Raw genomic sequence first — 22635 nt, 5'->3', positions numbered from 1 at the left:
ATATGTTAAATACTTGTACAAACAGAATAAAAGAATGATATTCTGTATATACCTACTCTCTGGGGCCCCCTCTTTATACAATAAATAATGTGAAATCTACATCAATTTTGATAGTTTTTCAGACACGAGTAAATAAAAACGACATCTTTAAAACAGTTTACATAGTTCTGACACATTTCTGTTGCGGGGATAAAGTAATTATCGCTATTCCTAAGAAAATATCACAGCGGAAAATTATCGTGGTTTGTACGCGAAGTAAAATAACTAGTAAGTAGTTGATGAAAAAAATGTACCTATATGCTCTCATATATTTTGATCGCTTTACAAAGTGTGTGTGTGTGGGGGGGGGGGGGGGGGGCAGAACGAAAATATAGGGAATTGGAAGTTAACAACTTAACAGTGTACCCCTACCAAATGTTTAGTTTTATATCTTGCGTAGGATTTTCTTATTCTGGTAAAAAATAGTATTTCATAAAGGTACAATGTCAAAGATTACGTGTATGCAAAAATAAATGTAAAATTCGAATACTTTACAATATTTATTTTTTGTTATTCTACCGAGGGACCATACGGCACAATATCTTTTGAACGACCATTGTTGCTCAGGTGAGCGATGTGGCCCCATGGGCCTCTTGTTTAAAAAATTTCGTACGTACTTTTATTCCCTTTTCTGATCTAGATTCTATGGACATTGGTAATATTGAGAGTTGATCCCTTCTTTTGTTTGTTTTTTTTGTTCGATAGATTAGAATGAGTTCTGAATTCTGAATGTATAAACTGTGACGTGTGTAGGCCCTACCTGAACATACATATACATAATTGAAAATGCATTAATTCTGTAACAAAGCATGCCGTCAGAAATGTTTAAGATATATAATGAACAAACGCGACGTTCCTCAGTTGAAGTTATTTTCCTTGATATTGTGACAATCCGGAAATTGTCGTTCTGCCTCTAACAGTTTTTCTAGTTAGTTTTTGTCCGCCAGGTGGCGTTGTTTGAAAAGGTTATATAAGGAAGTGTTTCGCGCGTTAAGTCAGTCGATGCTAAAGCTGCGCTACAGGAAGGTTGGAAAATAATTAGGCAACTGTCTTTAGAATAAAATTGTGTCTTGTTTGTTTTTTTTTATATACGAAGTCTAGACGTGACTGAACAAGTCTTTCCTGACTTTGTGTATATACTTTTTTCTATTTAATTTATAAACAATAATTACCGTGCTGTAAGAGCCGGAGCTACGAAGAGCAGGAGCCACGAAGAGCAGGAGCCGCGCTGAGAGAGCCGGACCCATAAGAGCCGTGCTATAAGAGCCGGAGCCATAAGAGCCTAACCTGTATATTAGAGCCAGCGCATATATACCTGTACATACTTGATTCTACGACAGGCAGTCGATTTGTTTTTATAATCAGTATATGTATATATTGAATATTTAACTACTAGTCCTCAGAAAGATGACTGAGGGTACCTATCCGCTTCCATATTTCATATTCAATAGGGTTGCACGCTACAATATTACATTTCTTCTCTGTTAATGCCAAAAAATCCAGAGTGCATTGCCAGGCCATTTTTGGAGTTAGATATTTTGATTTTGTCTTGTTTATACAGCATGCAAAATTAAATTGAATGCTTCCTAGTATTGATTAAGTAGTAGTATGCATTTTCACCAGAAACTATTATAATATATTTATATAGAAACATATCAAATAACATCAAATGTAAGTTTGGGATTACAGAAATGGAATTTTTCACATTGCTAGAAAAAAAGTTGAAAATAATTGAATATAGGTCGCATCCGGCCTTAAATTAAACTTAAATTAAATTTATGCCTTTGGAATAAAATTTATCACCTCGATGAATATCATTGTGGTATCATTGCGGTTTATTGTGGTATCATTGTGGTTCAATGCGATTCATGGCGGTTTATTGTGGTACAAAAGACGCGCCGTAAATGAAAAATAGGTATAAGAAGTAATAACTGATAGTGGCGCAGTTGACAGATTTGGTAAAATTACTAACATAGGTGGAAAATTAGGTATCAGGTGATATTAGGCTATGAGACGTTCATTTTAATGAAGTCAATTTTCTTGTTCAAGCCATCAGGTCTGAATGACTATAAGGGGAAATAAACCTTTTGTGAGTGATTGATCTATTGATCGCTTTCATTTTAAAGCCCAGACAGTTATAATAGAGTGTGGTTTGGAATTAAATGTGTCTCGGGAACCTACTACTATGATGACGGATCCGGAGCCGTCACGTACGGTTCCAGTGATGAAAACTCCCCTTGGGATTCCGGTGAACCAATTGGTTGCGAGTGTGGGGCACTCAGACGTCACGGCTCCGGTGGCGGTCATTACAAATGGAAGGATGAAGATTGCGGGCATGATTACCCGTATCTCTGTAAAGGTTGGGACTGAACTCTCTCTCTCTCTCTCTCTCTCTCTCTCTCTCTCTCTCTCTCTCTCTCTCTCTCTCTCTCTCTCTCTAATCACGTAATAATTTATATGATTTACGTTGCGACCGTAGGGGCGAGCGCAGCATAAATTAAATTGAATAACATGGGTATATGTGTTTCACAAAAATAGAACCATTTTTACACGAGATTGGACTTTGAGTAGTTGTGTCAAACAGCAATGCGACATAAGCCTGTCTATTCCATTGCCGAGTCAGCTTTGAAACTTAGACTATACGCAACCGGTGCATATTCCGCATGAACCAGCGTCATTTTCAACTCTTTTTTACGCAAAAATAGATACATGTAGTTACGTCCTAGGTAGCGAAAGTCCAATGTCTTGTTATAATGGTTCAAATGAATTAAATCGTGGTTAACCTTTTGTTTGCATTAATGTGAAAAAAAAATGAATAAAGATAAGATATTTCACGCTCCAGTGTACATGTATAAACATTTTTAGTTTAGTGTGGGCGTGTGAAGGGCAAAGTCTATAACACCATCATTAGACATTATATATGACGTCATATGTTAGTAAAGCAGATAACACTCGACAATTTCCGTCAAAGTAACAATACTCCGAATAATTTGGCAAGAAAATACATTATAACAACTACATGCAGTTGCAAACCAGTATTTAGAAGAATGTTCAATTCATCTTTAAAATGCATCACATTCTTACATACATTTTACATGTTCTCGCAAGAACATGTCATTGATGGCCATTTGCACTTTACCAAAAATTGTGGGTACTAATTTGACGACCTAATTTCCAGTATGCCAAAGACAACAGTAGTTGAATTTTCTCTTCGCCCAGTCCCTTTTCGTTAGAGCTCGCAGTGCGTGCAAGCGCTTTGCGCCGGCGAGCTGCGCTCGCTATTACCAGTACAAGTGAAACAAATATCGCTCGTTCATCATCTTTTTTTTTCAGACGAGTTTGTGCCAATTAATATAACTACTACCACATCCATTTCGACAACAACCACCGCAATTCCAGAGACAACCACAAAACCGTGGTGGTTTGTAGAGTACAGCGAAGACGGGAAAGCACTCGGAAAAAACGGATTGGTATATATAACGATATCCCTATCTGAATCTTAAGGTTGAATAACACACCTGGAAAAGTCACTCAAATTAACTATAAAATATTTGATTTGATTATGAAGGATATAATAACCATCATTATGATAATACTGGCACTGTACCAGTTATCGGCTAAAATTTATTGTTTCTTTTCGTATTTCCATATTTTTTGATATTTTTAGATAAAACTTGACATACTCAAAATGGGGATTTCGTTGTTTTTCCATCTGTTGATGAAAGTGCAAAGATGTAAATCAGTGAATTTGTAATATATTTGTTTACAACCAGTTTATAGATTAAGATTTGTCATCAAAGGTTATTGACTCTGTTTATAACTGTCCCTCCCTCACATAACAATGATCGTTTAAGTTCAAGGTTAAATCATATTCAAGACAGTTTTCAATCAAACTTACTTTTCTTTTCTTACTTACTTTCTTACTTTAAAAAAATTTCTTACTTTTTCTTTCTTCTTCTCTTACTTTCCTGCAGCTGGATTCGAAATAGGGATGTACGGATCACAAGCCCGACACTTAAATATCTACTCGGCTATAGAATAAGATAAATGTTGACGTCGATAAAATTCTTTTCATAAAACGAAATGTCGTTACGATCAGATGTCAGCCATTTTGTGATGACGTGTTAATAAACCTTAAGGAGGCTGGATGGTCAACAAATTAACCAACAAATCTACTTTAAATTTTTAGATACGATTTATTTTCGCCATGAACAATAAATAAGTACAACAAGTTGATTATCCTAATATTTTGGTTTTAAAATTTGAATTTTTTTCTACATCTGAATACAGCGCACTACTATTTTAGATATGATTTATTTTCGCCATGAACAATAAATAAGTACAATAAGTTGATTATCCTAATATTTTGGCTTTAAAATTTGAATTTTTTTCTACATCTGAATACAGCGCTCTACATCTAAAAAGGAGATGAAAATATAGTATAAAAACGGCCACTCTTGATAAACCATGTCTCTGTAATAAGGGATATACATGTAACTTTCGCTAGAGTAAATTACAAGTGTGTTATACAACTTATTAGATTTGATAATGTCTGCGGAAATTTATCGGGTAGGTAATGTCTGAAGAAATGAGGCGAAACCGTCTTAGTAACAAAGTTAACATAGTTTTTTTCCCACACCATACAACCGCTTTGAATCATTTCATTTGTATGCCGTATGATACATTCCAAATTGTTCGTTTACCTTGACAGCAGACGTTCACTGAGGAAAGAAATTTTCTTTATAGTCAATCTTAAACATTTATTAATCTCATACATTTAATATTTGGTTAAAAGTAGAGTTACATGTAAATAGTTGCTCTTTCATCATCAATCTCTTTTTTTTAACAGACATTATCACATAAAAAATGTCAAGCCATATTTGGATGTAATTTTTAGAAAAATGGAAACTTTGACATTTGACCTTTATAAAACTAAAATGGCGTGTGCTATCAAAATAATACAATAAAAGAAAAATAGCATATTATCTAAGCTTTTATTTCATATTTGCAAAAGTTCCTACTATTCATTTCTGTAGCTGATATTTCAATTTTATCAACACACCCTAAAAATGATACGTTCAACGCCCGTTGTCCATGCTATAATGATACATTCAAAAGTTGTAATGACTAAACGTTTTTATAAAATAGTTTTGTTTCATAGTGATAAATATTGTGATTTTCGGTATATTTGACAAATTACACAAAAAACTATATAGGATTTTAAAAAAAAGAAATTTAAACGTTTCATAACCCTTTGTAACCGTATTAATTGAACGACAAGTTCAGGTACATTAATTTTGATTGTATCATACGGCACATGAAAGAAATGATTCAAAGCGGTTGTACAGTGTGTTGTTGTCGACGATGTTATTTTTTTGATGTTGTCTGAAGAGATTTAGACAGCAACCATTTGACGCGTTTTATTTAATGACGTTGCATCTTTCTAGTCCGAGACAAAACAAGTAAATTGCCAGGTTAAAGCATGTATTGTTAATTGAGGCACCACATCTTTGTGATAAGGGAGATAACTGTCGTTAGAGTAAATGGCACAAACATGATACGCTGTTCCTTTCCGAAAAAGGGATTCTGTTATATTTTATTCCTTTTCCAAAAAAGGTTTTGTCATATTTTATTCTTTTCTGAAAATGTAATTCTGTCATTTTTTTTTCGAATAAGATTTCTTATCCTGTTTGCATGTTAAGCAATCTGAACAAACTAAAAGATTTAATTGTATTATAATGAAAGCATTATTTTGTATGCTCAATTAAACTAACAAAAAATACTTCGGCTTTAAGGTATTGTTTTGCTTATCTTCAGACATTTGACAAATCGACTCCCCCGGCTCGCTTTGGCTTCATAGGAATGGCTATTGGTTTTGGTGTCTTCTCCTTCATCATCGCTGTCATCTGCATGCTGTGGTTCTGCTGTATAAGGTCAAAGGATGACTACCGCACCCAAGAAGACTCGGAAGATGAAGAGAAGGAAGAAAAACGAAAGAAGGTGGCTTTCACTGCTATTAGCGCCAAGCCACACGGGCTTCAGTATATAGCCTAAAGCAGTCCATCCTTGAGAGGCTTTTTATGGAATCATTACAATTCCCTAAGGACAGTTTTTGCGTTTTATGAACTTTTAATAGGTTGATTTAGCTTGTATAATTAACATTTATCAATATTGTGTTTGACGCAACTTGTTGTGCTTTCTTTAAGTGGCAGGTGCAACAATTTCTGCGCATTATTGCCTTTTAAAATGGGTCAAGTAGTTTTTTTTTCATGGATTATCTAATTTACTTGCTATCAATAGTGTGTCTTCAAAAATCATTTTAAGTGTCGTTTAAATTCGTTGCAATGGGGGAGAGTGCGAGTACTTGCTTTAATAAAATCTTTAATGCTTGAAGTGTATGGTCTACCTTTTTATTGAGTAATTTAAAATACATTGGGGGAGGGCGTATCGCGTATTGTAAACTTTTTAAAGGGACGTGGTTTTGGTCAAAATTTATTTTTCCGATTTTGATGTTAACATTCCTTAGAAAGGCATTTTTAATAGGCAACGAAAATGTTAGCGTCATTCATTAAGTTATAAGCGAGTTACAGAACTTACAGTTGTTTGCTATGTAAGAAAAACGTTTTTTTTACATTTTAAATGTTGAAGTGAAAATTCCAGTTTTAGTGAAAATGAATGTGTTAAATGTTAGAAACAGTTTATTTATGTTTGAAATTAATAAGAAGATTAAGACAAATCAGCTTCGAACAGGGTTTTTTACTGGTATATTAAACAAATGTTAAAAAAAACAGGGCACGCGCCTTGTTTACGTGACAAAGAATTGTAAGCTTTGTATCTTGCTTATAACTCAACAACTGACTCTCAAATTTCATATCATCGTTAGAAATGCATTCCTAAAACATTGTAAATACCGGTAAATAACCCCAGAAAAATAGAATCTGACCAAAATCGTGACCATGCCCCTTTAATATTGAACATTAATCTAATTCGCTAGAATATACTTTGAAGTTATATCAGTATTGTGTCTTTATTACAATGTTAATATGGTCATTTTGAATTTATAGGACCAAATTTTTGTGTATCTTTATTTTTTTTATCAGTTTGAGTATAACTTTTTTAATCACGTTTATATCGTCTTTGACACACGTTTTATATAGAGCCACTCTGAAAATAATTGGGAGTTATTTTATGGATTTCGCTTAAATACTTAAAAGCTTGTAATCTATGAATACTTTGATTCATAATTTGTTGTTTGTTTGGATTATTTGCACACATTTTATTGCTTTAGTATATTTACATAATGGGATTGGGTACAACTTTCATAAATTATTAAGCCATGATCCCTTACAAAATTAACGACAACCCTTATTGAGCAGAATAAGAGGTCACATATTTAAAACAGATGTGATAAATATCACATACAGTACTGAAATTTCAAATGGCACTAAATAAACTATTTAAAGATACAGCGTATACTGTAAATATCGGATATAGCGAGGTCCTAGGACCAATAAACTGTCTTCTTTATATCCTTCATTTGTTATATCCGTAAAACGAATTCGTAATTATACCAACCATATAATTATACTAACTATAGCAAATTCACTAAAACATATTTTCTTTCACTAGATTACAATTTTCGCTCATTTAGACTTAGGATGAAACTACATTCTTTTGATACCTTTAATAATCGGAATATAAATTTATATTTAAATAAATAATGAAAAAATAAATTCATTTAAACTTTTATGTTAAATGGTAGTGCAGACTTCCTAAAACTATAAAGAAATTTGTTTAAAAAATGTTAAATTTTGTCTTTATTAACCTCTAGGGGTCTCAAACTCAGTTTGCTATGTCCGTAAATTCGTTACATCTGAATTCGTTTGACTGTACAATTATGCAAAGATTTGTTAAGAATTTTCCAGGGGCTAAAAAACACTTTCGCTATATCCAAAATTTTGCTAGATCCGAGTTCCTACTGAACAGGTATTATTGTAGCAAATCAAGAAAAACGTTTAGATTTTTAAAAAAAAAAACCAGTTGAACCATAGAAAATAAGTTTTCATTTACTGTGTTACTGAGTGTAGCATCACCAAGAGCAATTATACGTGTATTAACAATATTAAAATTACAAAGCTTAAAAATCATCATTAAAAAGCTCATGTCTGGCGCGAGCAGAAGCTATCATCAAGGTATGTGCCAGTTTTTCCTCTAGCTACAGGGAATCTTGATTGAAGAGAGGGACTTAAGTTATAAATTACAGTTGCTCCAGGTACGTAGTTTGGAATCTTGACAGGAAGACGTGTTTCCGAATACGTGTGCAAGAACGGTTTGACTGATAGTCACGGCCATTGCTGTAATTGCTCTTTGATAATGAATTGTTGTGACTGTTAAATGCAGCCAGGATTTTTCTCTTGAAATGGAATGGTCATATTTTCATATTCAGTTCTAGTTTTATTTTCCCGCAGCAAAGCAAGTCCAAACTGGACTTTTGCATGTAAGGTTTTAAACACTTTCAATTTTTGCTTCACATCAATGTGTCTAAAAGCTCCTTCCAGAACAACTTCTCCAAAAAAAAAATAAAAAAGAAATATATAGGTCTCATGTCTAGTCCAAACTTTGGGGACTCATGTCTAAACTCAAGTGAGATCAAAGTTTCAAGTATTTCAGAATGCAATGAATGGCGTTCCACAAATGTAGACGACGGTGAAAAACATTTATTCAGTATGTTCTGCCTTATTAAGAGCTGAGCTGGATGACCAGGATCATTTTTTTTAAAAATTCCTTCTTCTGGAAAAAAAAGCTCTGTATAAAAGTATTTTGAAAATCTACAAAACTTAAATTCTTAAACATTTTAAGATTTTTTCAACTTATCTGGTAAGCTTCGTGATACATATACTGACGCATATTACATAATTAAGTGAGTCACCAGTTATGATTCATTGAAAATGTGTTCTTAAGTATTGACAAGTATTACGAATAAAGGCAGCAATGATAACGGTCATGAACAAGGGTATCACGAGTGATCGATGGTCGTGGACATTTTTAGACTGTATTGATCTCCTTTTGAAGAAGAGTTCTATATAAAAATCGAAGGGAACACTCAAATTTCAAACTAACATTTATGGAATTTTTCTTTACGGAATAATAGTCTAAAGCTTAACGAAGCATGTCTAAAAGTTTAAGTTTAAAGTTAAGTTTAAAACACACCCTTCCCCGAAAACATACATACTACTGAAGGAAACCTAGTACTTTTAATTGCAGGTCTATACACTGATAAAGACTTTTTAAACAAGTGGGTTTGAATATACCCAGATAGAGATTTTTAGTTTAACGAGTAAACATGTATTTCGTTTTGTGAACAGTAAACTCTCATTTATTGACTTAAACAATTTTACGAACAGTGGGACACAATCGAAAACTCTTGTCTTAAATTTAGTCCAAAAATGCATTTCCAAAGAAGATCATCATCGTCTTTATAAGTCATTGAAAAGGCGTGAGTAGCTACCAGCTGGCTCTGATATAATACAATTTTTTTGTTTCGATTTAAAAAAAGAAAAGAAAACCCAATACGGTTAAGTGCATGAAAGTAAACACAGCCGCAAAATAGTCTTCTGTTTAAATAGTTCTCACAAAAAATCAAAATATAAAAGAATTTAACTTTCTTTTGTTTATAAAATTTGCTTTTAATTGTCCTCTAAACATAAATGAAAGTAGAGAAAATCAATTTAAAAAAAAATGAATATTAGACCGAAACTTCATGTGAAATTTTCATTTCTCATCCGAGTTCAAATCGGGTTTCAAATGCAATACATGAGAAAAAAAATCAAACTAGCTTTAAGTTATTTGGTTTGAATCTGTAAGACTGCAAAAAAGGAATAATCATGTGGGAATTCCAACTATATATCCTTGTGTTTAGCCTGTTGAGAACTCGCAATGGTGAGTTGTTTAAAATTTGAGAAAAAAAACTATATTACCGGTACCTTATTTTGTGTCGTTTCCTTTTCTTTACTTTTTCGAATATTAAAAATAATAATGACAATTCAACCAAGTCTTTTAATTAAGAAAAGATATTTAAGAATTATATAGCACATAATGTTGGGTTGTTTTAGATTTAAAAAAAAAATGTTTATCATTATTCTTTAAACGAGGCCCAGTTTAACTATTTTTACTTTAGATAATTTGCTGAAATTTCTTGCATGTAGTTTTACTACTATACAAATTATTTCAACATCAAAAAATAATATATTTATCACCCCGATTTCCGAGGGTTCGTAACGAAAGTAGACATGTATAATAGGACCCAGTGGCAGTTTATTGAAAAGTGCTAAACTTTTTATGTTTTCTCCAAAATTTTTGTATTTCTGCACTAGGGATTTCGTTTACTTTCAAATATCTAAAACCTTTGTTAAATCCTCGAAATGAAAAATAAAAAATTTTTACTCCGTAGCTTTGTATGTCAAAGTTTTTTTTCTCTTAAAATTGTCATATTGAGATATTCATTGGCTTATAAAAATAATTTTTATCAAAATAACCATTTTACAATGCTTATAAGTTTTTCCTTATGCTCTGTCAATAAAGTCTTATTTTAAAATCCATTGCGGCCTCGAATAAATGAACAGTATAATTACGTAAAAAAAAAATACAATACGACAAAAGAGGTCATGTGATTTTTATTTAAAACAACTCACCACTATGTGTTTCGTCATTTTTAAATATGCATAGTTTAAAATACTGGAGAACAATGACGCGTAAGAGCAATTTTAGTATTTTACCCAATCACATACACAAAATCACAATTTTGCAACAAATAAACGTTACTGCTAATAAACATTTAACTTAAACCAATGATAATCTTTCTTGATTTAAAAAATTCCGGATAAAAAAAAATCTACTCCTCGACACCCCAAACTTTTAACTTGTTTTACAATCACGTCAAAATGTAGCAATTTTGCAATTACTAGGTGTCATATCTGAGAGTTCAGAATATTGACACGAAGGTCCCCAGTTCTTGCATGCTTGAATTCTTTATCCGAAGGAAGTATAGAAGTTTGGGCTTAAATGCAAACATGTTCATAAAGGTTTGGATGAACCTTAAAACTTTATTAATTTTTAGTAAATTAGCGTTGATCGCTAAATGAAATTTATAGAATGTGACTAATTAAATATCTATCATTTTGAAAGGTAATTTCCTTTATGCATTTTTCCATCTCTAAGTCTTTCCTTAATTTTTTGGTTTACTTACTATTTAAACCATTGATATAGTACATGGGTTTCAAGCAAAATATAATGTAAATTTAAAATAAAACACAAATATATTGTCAAGGGTATTGTCCTTTACAAAAGTGGAGAATGATCAAAATAAATATTTGTACAAATTTTGATTTAAACGAATTTAAATTACTTTTGAAGGATACCACTCTTGAACCAAACAAAAGTTTCCTTAACAGTATTCAAATTCAGACCCTGAGAAATACTAAAAAATTGTTCAACTTTTGAAAGCAAAGAAAATAAATACAAGTAAAATATTTGACCAGATAAACCGCCCTTACACAAAAAATTACATTCTCAAATATCATAAAATTGTACATAACATTAACATACATATAATGCATGCACATATAATTGCTGGTACATGTATACAGGTTATTTAATAGTTGATAAGAGGGCATAATGCATACGGAAGTTAAGTAAATGAAATATAAGAGGGCTGGATAGTTGTAGGTAATTTTTAGACTATACATGTATAACCTTCTTAGAAAGAGATCTTAATGTACATGTATGAGGAAATTTGTGAGACATTCGATCTATTTTTAGGACGTTGTTAACTCAACGTCATGAGTTAAATTTGTTCTAAACACAAAAAATATTAATGAAATTAATAATTATTGACAACATTCGATATCTTTACTATATTATGCAATTAGACTCAAACAAAGTTGGTCTTTTAGCAAAACTGAGGAAATTTTGACTAAAATTTTCAGATTTTGTTTTTACTGAAATCTTTTTTTGCCAGTACTATGCTATTTAAAGTTAAGATTCTACGTGTTAGTGGACACGATTTTGCATATTTTCTGTTGCATGGTTTTATCTTACTTTTTCATTTGGATAACTGTATGGCACACATTACAAAAATATTGAAAAATACTTTAAAACGATTAAAGACGCCATATCTCAAAATTTAGGTAACTCATCTCGTATAAGTTTTACGCCAGCTGAGTTATGTAAACATACTAAGTTTAATACTGTTAATGTTTTAGCATTACATTCATTAATGTAATGAGCGATGTGGCCCATGGGCCTCTTGTTTAAATTTTGCATTTAGACTCCTTTTGAAGAAGAGTTCTGTATAAAAATCGAAGGGAACACTCAAATTTAAAACTAAAATTTATGGAAATTTTCTTTACGGAATAATAGTCTAAAGCTTAGCAATGTATGTCTAAAAGTTTAAGATGGTAAAGACCTAGTAAGTTGTCGGAACTTGTGTCCGAACCATTTGTATATGTATCTTATATATATGTGTACAATAAAATATGTTCAAATCCAATCAAAAGTTTAAGGTACATTATCTGATGGGATAACTACCCATTATCCTTAATAATAATGGCCAAATGCTCCTGTTTTGGACTCGGTGAGACATCATCCAGAAAATTGGACTGTCTAATATATGCAGTAAATCTACAAAGTACATGTATTATATTTTCTTTGATTATTATCTCTGTCTCGGCCCTTGTCAAGGGTGCTATATCGGCCCCTAAACTTAAAATCGTACGATACCCATTTCTATATATTTACTTAGACAAGTTTGTGGAATAATAAATAAAAAAAGAAACAAATTTTTGAATGCAACAATTCCAGTTAATTAAAACACACCCTTCCCTGAAAACATACATACCACTGAAGGAAACCTAGTACTTTTAAACTGCAGGTCTATACACTGATAAAGACTTTTTAAACAAGTGGGTTTGAATATACCCAGATAGAGATTTTTAGTTTAACGAGTAAACATGTATTTCGTTTTGTGAACAGTCAATTCTCATTTATTGACATAAACAATTTTACGAACAGTGGAACACAATCGAAAACTCTTGTCTTAAATTTAGTCCAAAAATGCATTTCCAAAGAAGATCATCATCGTCTTTATAAGTCATTGAAAAGGCGTGAGTAGCTACCAGCTGGCTCTGAAATAATACAATTTTTTGTTTCGATTTTAAAAAAAAAAAAAGAATACCCAACACGGTTAAGTGCATGAAAGTAAACACAACCGCAAAATTGTCTGAGTCTTCTGTTTAAATTGTTCTCACAAAAAATCAAAATATAAAAGAATTTAACTTTCTTTTGTTTATAAAATTTGCTTTTAATTGTCCTCTAAACATAAATGAAAGTAGAGAAAATCAATTTAAAAAAAAAAAATGAATATTAGACCGAAACTTAATGTGAATTTTTCATTTCTCATCTGAGTTCAGCTCGTTTTTTTTCTGGTTTCAAATGCAGGAACACAGGAGAAAAAATTAAACTAGCTTTAGGTTATTTTGTGTGATTTCGTAAGACTGCAAAAAAAGGAATTATCATGTGGGAGTTCCAACTATATATCCTTGTGTTTGGCCTGTTGGGAACTCAGAATGGTGAGTTGTTTTAAAATGAAAAAAATTATATTACCGATACCTTATTTTGTTTAGATTCCTTTTCTTTACCTTTTAGAACATTAAAAATAATAATGAAAATTCAACCCAAGTCTTTTAATTTAGAAAAGGTATTTAAGAATCACATAGCACATAGTGTTGAGTCGTTTTAAATCAAAAAAAAAATCACATACGACTTTCGTTGTTTTGTTTATCATTATTCTTTAAACGAGACCCAGTCTAACTATTTCTACTTTAGACTCTTTGGTGAAATCTCTTGCATGTAGTTGTACTACTACACAAATTATTTCAAGATCAAAAAATAATATACTTATCACCCCTATGTCTTAGGGGTCGTCTCGGAAGTAGGCACTTTTTTCTATAATAGGACCCAGTGGCAGTTTGTTGAAAAGTGCTAAACTTTTTATGTTTTCTCCAAAATTTTTGTATTTTTGCTCTAGGAATTTCGTTTTCTTTCAAATATATAAAACCTTTATGAAAACTTATTGCTTTGTAGCATTTAAGTGTCACTGTCATTAATAAACTGCATTTCATTTTTAAAAGTGTTGAGCAATCTGTTTTTATTATTAACAATTTTAATCATAGTTTAAATTTTTAGGGATTTTTGTTAAAATTTTCCGAAAAAAAAATATGGCAATTAACTTAAAAAAAAATTGGTCATTGAACTGCGTTTTTTGAAAGTAAAAAAAACCCCAATACCATGAAGGTCTATAACACACGATATATTTTCATTCTGAGGTAATGTAATCCTTAACCCTTTGCAAAATAGATACGCCCTTTTAAATTCACCAGAACATACATTAACCAACATAAATTTTATCAATGTAAAAAAAAATAGTCCATGAAGTTATTGGATAATATCTTGATAATTAGATAATTTTTTGTAAGCTAATAAACTTGCTAAAGTTTATTGACCCGAAGCATACACAATGAACAAATTAAATGGATAAATAAATTTCTGTAAGTTGTATTTTTTACGGACTACTTCTGTTAGCGCAGTTATACAAGTAGTTGTTTGGCTGTAGTATAGATAGAACCGATCAGGTATAGACAGGTCATCGAAGAGCAATCAACCCTTTCGATTACGATTTTTTTGTTTTTTTGTTTATAGGAACATGTACCTATGATGAAGTATACTTGATATGTACTCATATAAAAAATTTACATTGAATTTTGTAGATATATTTGGAAATATACAATTATAGGGCCTAATTCCAGTTCATCGCTATTAAAGTCGCGTGCTGATTGTATATTACGGCGAATAAACTGGTTGATAGCTCACTCACTCTAACACCTGTGTTGTTGTTATTTATAAAATACTTAGAATAGAAATACTTTATGTTCGGATGAGTGAAACGAAGGAGAACATAATGTTCTTTTAAAAATATATGTGCTTCTTTGTTTAATTATTATTGGGTTTGTTAATACAATAGTTATGCCAATTTTCCACCACTTAGGAAAATTTGTAGGTTGTCTCAATAATTTTCAAACTACTTAAACAAAACAATTGCGGAAGTTCGTTTAATCCATTAATTATAATTAATAACATACACAAATTTGCAGTCTCTGGATTTTACTATGGAAAAAATACTGGAGTCACCCAGGTGGCCGCCCAATCCTTCTGTCAGTCTATTGGTTTACGATTGGCTGTGCTAGAAACCCTGGCGGAGTACGAGGAAGCGAGGGCTTTCTTACAAAAATATCACGGACTCTGGGGGTAAGTTAGCGCATTTTGGGAAAAAAAGGGAACTTGCGTTGAATATTAAAACACTTTCTTGCTTCTACTCGTTTAACCATGCCAGAAAAAGCCATTATTAAAGGTAATATTGGACATCTGTCGATATATTAATGTGGATCAAAGTACATTATAATATCAATATTAATAATACTTTCACCTGTTTAGAGTTTTCAAATTTAATATTATTTGAACAAAAGTATGTTTCAATTTTTTGGAAAGATGAAAATTATAAAATCATTTGTGGGATTCAAACTGATGACTTACAAATTCGCATTAAATGCTCTAAATCTATGCGCTTTGCTGTTAGTTAGCAACTTTGAGAGAGAATAAAAGTTATGAAATTTTACTTGATTTTATTGTTTACTTTTTTAAGAAGTACGTATATAGCATAAAGATGCCCAATACAACCTCAAGAGAGCTAGATAGTGAAGGACATTTCTTATACATCATTTATGTAGAATTAGAAATACTACGTTGACGTCCTTCATTCAAAAAGCCCTGTAAAAAATATAAGAAACTAAAATATTTATTTTTTTTATTTCTAATTAATAGTGAATTGCCAAAAATATAACATTCAAAATTTGAAGGCAGATCTGATTGGTAATTTTTTTTTTTGAGTGGAACTACTTGTATGGTTTCTGATCAGACACTTTTGGCTGGTGAAGATGCACCTCCTATTAAACGTCACCCGATAAATAATGACAGCCAATTTATGTGCGGTATTGTATCTTTTACTAGCAAGGGTGACCATCCTTGGATTGGCTTGGAGCGCGACTTATCGGCAACAACACATACATACAAATGGATTGATGGCAATCCCTTGGCGTATGCCAGTTTCGGGACACATCCCTGGAGGGATGAAACCACTCCAGCTGATGATCTAAGCAAGACCTGCATCAGACTGGACTGGGGACCAGGGTTGTTGTTCAAACCCGATGCTTGCAACCAAACTAAGGATTTTCTATGTGAAGGTACGTGCGTAACTGCATTATTGCTATATTTTAGTGTTGCTATTTAATAAACTCAGTAAAGTATTTATTATTGCTTGTACTTTTACTGTATACTGCAGTGAAATATTCACCCCCAAAATTCAGGGTACATTTCCAGGCTCTTTTCGGAGCTAGAATATTTAGAATTTTCCTTTAAATAGCAAGAAAAATGCATTTGAATGCTTATAAATAAAGTCATGTTAAATATTTTCAACTGAACACTTTGTATCTAAATAAAAAGGTATCAAATAAAAAGGTATCATGTAACATGAAAATATAAGTATGGAATTATTTAATGGAAATTTGCACATTTTGGAGATAGGAAAAAATAGAAAAAATGAAAGATAGGTTGCATCTGACCTTAATGAATAAGGAAAACGGTGCAAGTAGGTAAAAACATATAAATGATGAAGAAAACAACCCTGAAAATATGCAACCCGGTGCTAGAATGTGCAGTTATAGAGAATAAATTTGTTTTTTTTTTGTATTATCTTTTTAAATAAGGATTCCACATAGAGACATCCTCTGTAACGTGGGGTACAGCAAAGTCAGGTTGTGAGGCAAACAACATGAAACTTGCCTCCTTACCAAACCTGGACGCCCACACTGCCGCTAGTCAATTCATCAACGTGAAACGGGCAATAGCGTACGTAGAATTCGTATAATTATATACATCTGTCCTATAAACAAGAAAAATGTTAATTGGATGATCATGGTCATTTCTGGATACTACATATATCATCTTAGAAGTGCTCTGTATAAACACGATATAGAAAACTGTTCAAAATTTTGAATCTAAATTATTTAGATTTTTATTGTTTACCTATAAAAGTAACTTTTATGCTGTAAATTAAAATTCTGACTTAGATCACTTAACAAAGATATCAAATTTCAAACCAAAAAGAATATTTTCCTGCGAGGAAAGTAATGCCTTCTTTTGAATATCAATATATTAGGTGATAACGCTACCTAATTTTAGACTAGTAAACCATACAGAATGAGTGGTGAGTGGAGGGTCTTAAACACCTTGTCAGTATAGAGCATAAAACGTTGCTATATACGAGTATGAAGAAAAGAAAACACTTGATCTTGATATTAGTTGTTCATTAGCTGTTTATCAATGACGTCACCTAAATGGGATAATTCTCGTAATTTTGCAAACAAATGAAAAGAGTGCAGGTCTGCAAAAGTACGACTTTTACATATTTTTTTGTTCATTGAATTATACATAATTTAAATTGGTACTTGAGCAAGCATGCACTCGATGTTTCCAAGTCGAAAAACCATCGGAAAACATCCATATTTTGCTCTAAAACATTAATTTCTCATAAAAAGCCAAGATTTATAACGTCATATTTGCATTATGACATTACTGTGATGATAACCTTTCACACAATTATTTTCAAAGAAGGCAAAGTGAAAGCAAGGCTTGCTGAAGAGGTTCAAAAATGAAGACATGATACAACGTAATAGCCCTTAAATAAGCATTACTATGACAATGCGGACCTTGCTCAACATCGCAGAACATAAATAATGAGCCACTAATACTACAGATATCAAGTCTGATTTTCTACAACTGTGCCTTGATGTTTGTGTCAGCCCTCCTATTGAAATGGAGTCTTCACTAGGTAGTACATGGTAACTTCGACACAATCTGTGCGGATTGAAGGATGGAGCTAGACAGTTCTACATGATTTTGAAGGAGAAACTTGTAAGACTTGGCGATAGGATTATTCAAATTAGATACTGCAGTCTTTGAACTACAAACTCATGAACTAAATGACATTTTTGAACATTTCCATGTGTCTGTAACTTATTCATCTGCATGGAATTTATGAAATGTTTCTGTTACTCCACTTCTTTAGCTGCTTTTATGATCTTTTGTTTCATTTCGCTCTCAATGATGTCACTAATGTAGACCTCTTGTTTATGGACAAGTTATGAGTATCAGCATTTTCCCATGGGAGTCTACTCAAATCAACACATTTTCTCTCCTCACTTTCGTCATTTTGAATGTTGTAACAGTTTCTATTGTTGCCTGTTCCTTTTCTCCATTGTTCTTCTGAATTTAGTTCGTTATCGTTTGCTTTCAGATGAACATTTCCTAAAAGGTTGTTTATGTCTCTGGCAATTTCCTTCTTGGCTATAATTTCTGAAAGTTTGTTTCTATATTCATCTGGATGGGTATCCGTACGGACATTGCATTGTTTGCCTTAAGTAGATGCCTTTCTCTATTCATTTTTAAGGCGTCGAGCTAATGCTCGGCAGCCTTCTAGCGATCGTCTGGATTGGCAATCGTCCAAAAATTCATGCACTGCACCGCCTTTTTAATGCGCATAAAAAAATAAGTTCCTTGAAGTATTAAACGTATTACTAGATTTTTATTCCTTTTATTCAACTAAATTGTGTACAAAAAAACAACTTTATCTCCCTGGTTATTGACAACTCATTGCATTAGTATAAATTTGCTTAATCAAGAAATGGCGGATGAATACAATAAGGTGCAATGTAAACATTCACTAAAATATTATTTAAGTTTATCGCTTACATTTTGATTGGAGACTGTGCCCGATAGAAATAAAATTTGATATGTAAATGTATTTGTTATCGGGCATGGTCTCCAAAAAAATTGTAAGCGATAAACTTATCTAGAGATTTTGTTGCAAATATTAATAAACACGATAATGCAGTTGGTTTGGTCGAGCATTTTAGATAGCACGTGTTGTGGATTTGTTTGTAAACAACCATAGCATAGGTAATTTTGTTTCAAACAGGAATTGAAATTTTATTATTACAATTAGGGACACACTGTTAATGTATTCAAATTATGAGCCTGTGAAATGTGCAAAGACTTTTTAAAGCAGAAAGAAAATAATAATTTTTTTTTAACTTTGAAATTTCTTCGATTTTTGTAACCATGATGAGTTATTGTATTATAAACTCATCACTATGCCTACCTATTTTATAACGAAATATACTGATTATTGTTTTTGAAACAGCACAAAACGTAATTTATTTCCTTTTTTATTCCAAAATTTTTTGATAAACGACCATATATATTAGTACAGAAATTCAAATTATTGATATCATTCTATATAAAAGAAAATGTCAGCTCGACGCCTTTGTGGCCGTTCCGGCCTTTGATTTTATTCTGAAAGTAATGATGTCGATTTTACAAAGTTTGTTTGGTAATACGCGAACAAAATCACTGAGAGATGACGTACAAAACGACTTTACAGTCTCGGAAAACAACTTTTTCCGGCCCTAGTCATCTTTCTCTCCTTTATCGTTTGTATAATACATTGTCACCATTATTGAAAACTCGCTCGAATTCTCTAATTTTGCTCCATAGTGCACGCCGTATTCTCTCTTAAACTTCTGTCTGAATGTTAGGCTTTCTAGTAGAATGTAAGGCATTTAGATGTTTAGCAAAGCCCAATGGTAGTGGTACCCTCAAGTGCTGGTAGCATCTCAGTCATGATAAATGTTTTAGGTGGATTAGGATTGCTTTTAAAAACAAGTTCATGGCTGCTGAATCCATTCCTCATCTGACGAAAACGGCCTGCCATATTTGCCAAAAAGTATAACCCGACAGTCTTTCTTTCCGTATTCTTCTTCAAGCTTGATTAATATATTATCAGTGACTGCATGGGCCCTTTCCCACAAATCCTCTCTGGAAAGGACTTATTACTATTGTAGTGCAAGTGTGGACATTAAGAATAAACATTACTTCTCTTATTTCCTCCGACCCCTTATTAACCCAAATACCCTTATCCAATTTGTCATTAAAGCATTTATTACTTCATTTAGCTTTTTTCTATTGATAAACACAAATATGGTGTATCGAGACCACATTTCAGTGATGTGCCAAATTCATTTGTCATTCTACATTTTCAAGTACATTGCAACTATTTTTATTGAACGATATCGCTAGGGGCAGACCTACCAGTAGTCTTGGAGGGGTTTTTGCGAACATTTTTCAAATTCTACACTTACGATAAATGTCTGGTAATGTTCTATGGTATTCTTCCTTCCAGTTTTGGGGATTTTTTAAGGAGCTACACGCTTCTCGTTCAATGAATGTGCAAACTGTTTTTGTAGTTTTGAACAGTTTTTCCTGAGAAAGTTTCTCATTGTCTTTTGTTTCCTCTTTGCATCTATCCGACACTGCTACAATCTCGCACTTATCTATTGGGACACGCTAATAGCAGTTTTCAAGTTCAATGCAATTTCTTTTTCAAATATTGAGGTTCTATCATTTTCCGAGTCCATTTTAACGCTAGCACTTTTATGGAATCTTTCAACAGCAGAAAGAATATATCAGAATTCACAACATTTCTTTGATGTTACACACCCTGCAAATGTGTTCTGAATGTTTTCTTTATCGTTGCTAAGTATATAATAAACCAAGAGGTGCTCGAATGAAAGTTCACGAGACTTCACCGAGTGTTTGGATAATATTCTCAAAATACATAAGTACTGGTCGTTCTTTCATAACATTCCAAACTTTAATTTATGTTAAAACGTGAAAATCTATCAAGATGTATGTTTTATTTCACCATTTAGCAATTATTTAAATTAAACAATGATATTCAGAACATAGTTATCGTTCGTGTTCAAACACTTGTAGAGTGGTTTAATTATAAATATAAATATTGGGTTGCTTAATAAAACCATGCATAGAAATGTTTTTGCTTGTTGTGTGCAATACCATTTTTTTAAAAAAAATAATGGGTGCCTGTTTTGCATAAAAACTAAGGATATCGAGCCATTTTCGAGGAACACTCTGCATAAAATAGTATAGTCTGCTCCACTATTGATGCTATTACTAGGTCAGGCGCGGATAAAAAAAAAACCCCTTAGGGGGGATCTCTACGAAGTATGTTAATTGTTGCAACAGCAGGAAACAAAACCATTTTTTTATATTGTCAAATTTATTTCTAGGGCACATTTTATCCACCAATTGATGAAGATAAAGTTTAAAATCAATAGACCTCTAGATTTTATATTTGACTACAAGTACCTATAGATTCTATGAAAAAAACTTTAAATACAAGGCACAATTTTTACTGCGAAAACTGAAAGGGTCAAATAAAACCACGTGGTTTAAAACTTAAATGACAATAACATTCGCAGGGGTGTTACAACTTTTGATGTTGTGTGTTTACCCTCGCTTGCAGAAAATTAACAATAATTAGAATGATGAGAGTAAAAAGAAATAAAAATGCAAATTATGTTCCTTAAACCAGAGGCCAAAAGGCCTTAACGTTCACCTGAGAAACATTTAACCCATACACAAACTTGTCGAGGAGTCTCATATATTCATTTAATTGGGTTTCATTCTGGAGTAGAAAAATTATAAATTTGTAATGACGACCACCTCCCTGCCTGAAATCTTTCATAAAGAACTATGAAACCTATAATTTTGGCGAAAAACTTAAAGATCTGGTCTACAAAATCATGAATTCAGTTTTCCTTTCAGGTGTGTGGGAGTAAAGAAGATAATTTTTAAACATTATATGCATTTAGACCTATACATCCATTTTGGTCCTGCCCTAGAGTCAAAACCCTCACTCCAGGGGACATATTAAATTTAAAATTTTAGTAGAGGACTTCCTGGTAAATATAATTATGAAGTCAGTTTTTCATACAAATGTGTGAGAATAGGGAAGAAGATTTTAAAACATTATATGCATTAACACTATATTGCCATATTGCTCCCCCCATGTTCTGAACCCCTGACCCAGGGGCCATGAATTTCACAATTTTGGTAGAGGGCTTCATGGACATCGTAATCATACATTTAGTTTTCAACAAATATATATGGGAGTAGAGAAGAAGATTTTCTAAGATTTAATACATTTTTACTATATGGCCATATTGGCCCCGCCCTAGAGCCAGAACCCAAAACCCAGGAGCCACGAATTTTACAATTTTGGTAGACGGTTTCATGGACATCATAACCATACAACCAGTTTTTTCCTCACGTGTGGGAGTAGAGAAGGAGATTTTTGAAAATTTGGTTTTTTGGGGAATATTTGGCCCCAGTTGTGGTGCCCCGGGGGTGGTAGAGCCACGAATTTCAAAATTTAGATTTAACCATAGAGATGCCTCACACCAAAAATGGTTACAATAAGCCTTGTAGTTTTTACGAAGAAATTAAAAATGTAATATTGTTATTGCATATATATATTATACATATATAAAGTTACAATCTTTAGAGAGA

General features: G+C 32.3%; 2 protein-coding genes across 3 annotated transcripts in view; both read left to right on the top strand.

Moving 5' to 3' along the window:
• LOC117683825 (uncharacterized) overlaps nucleotides 1–22635 on the top strand; it is a 33055-nt gene that overhangs the window by 8698 nt on the left and 1722 nt on the right. Inside the window, exons 5-7 of one of the 2 annotated variants that reach the window (XM_034453750.2) lie at nucleotides 2166–2398; nucleotides 3373–3509; nucleotides 5857–7983. In XM_034453750.2, coding sequence (XP_034309641.2) covers nucleotides 2166–2398; nucleotides 3373–3509; nucleotides 5857–6093 — 607 coding nt within the window. In that variant the 3' untranslated portion in view covers nucleotides 6094–7983. Of the gene's footprint in view, nucleotides 1–2165; nucleotides 2399–3372; nucleotides 3510–5856; nucleotides 7984–22635 lie in introns of those variants that run through there. The other variant, XM_066073954.1, reaches the window with a different exon arrangement.
• LOC136269594 (uncharacterized) lies at nucleotides 13490–17074 on the top strand. Its single transcript, XM_066073433.1, has 4 exons — nucleotides 13490–13664; nucleotides 15246–15399; nucleotides 16159–16391; nucleotides 16914–17074. The coding sequence occupies exons 1-4, from the start codon at nucleotides 13610–13612 to the stop codon at nucleotides 17072–17074; spliced, it is 603 nt and encodes a 200-aa protein (XP_065929505.1). The 5' UTR covers nucleotides 13490–13609.

The sequence above is a fragment of the Magallana gigas genome, chromosome 10, assembly GCF_963853765.1.
Source record: "Magallana gigas chromosome 10, xbMagGiga1.1, whole genome shotgun sequence".
Taxonomy (NCBI): Eukaryota; Metazoa; Mollusca; class Bivalvia; order Ostreida; family Ostreidae; genus Magallana; species Magallana gigas.
The sequence above is the reverse complement of the archived record's forward strand: the minus strand, read 5'-3'. Positions and strand labels throughout refer to the sequence as shown.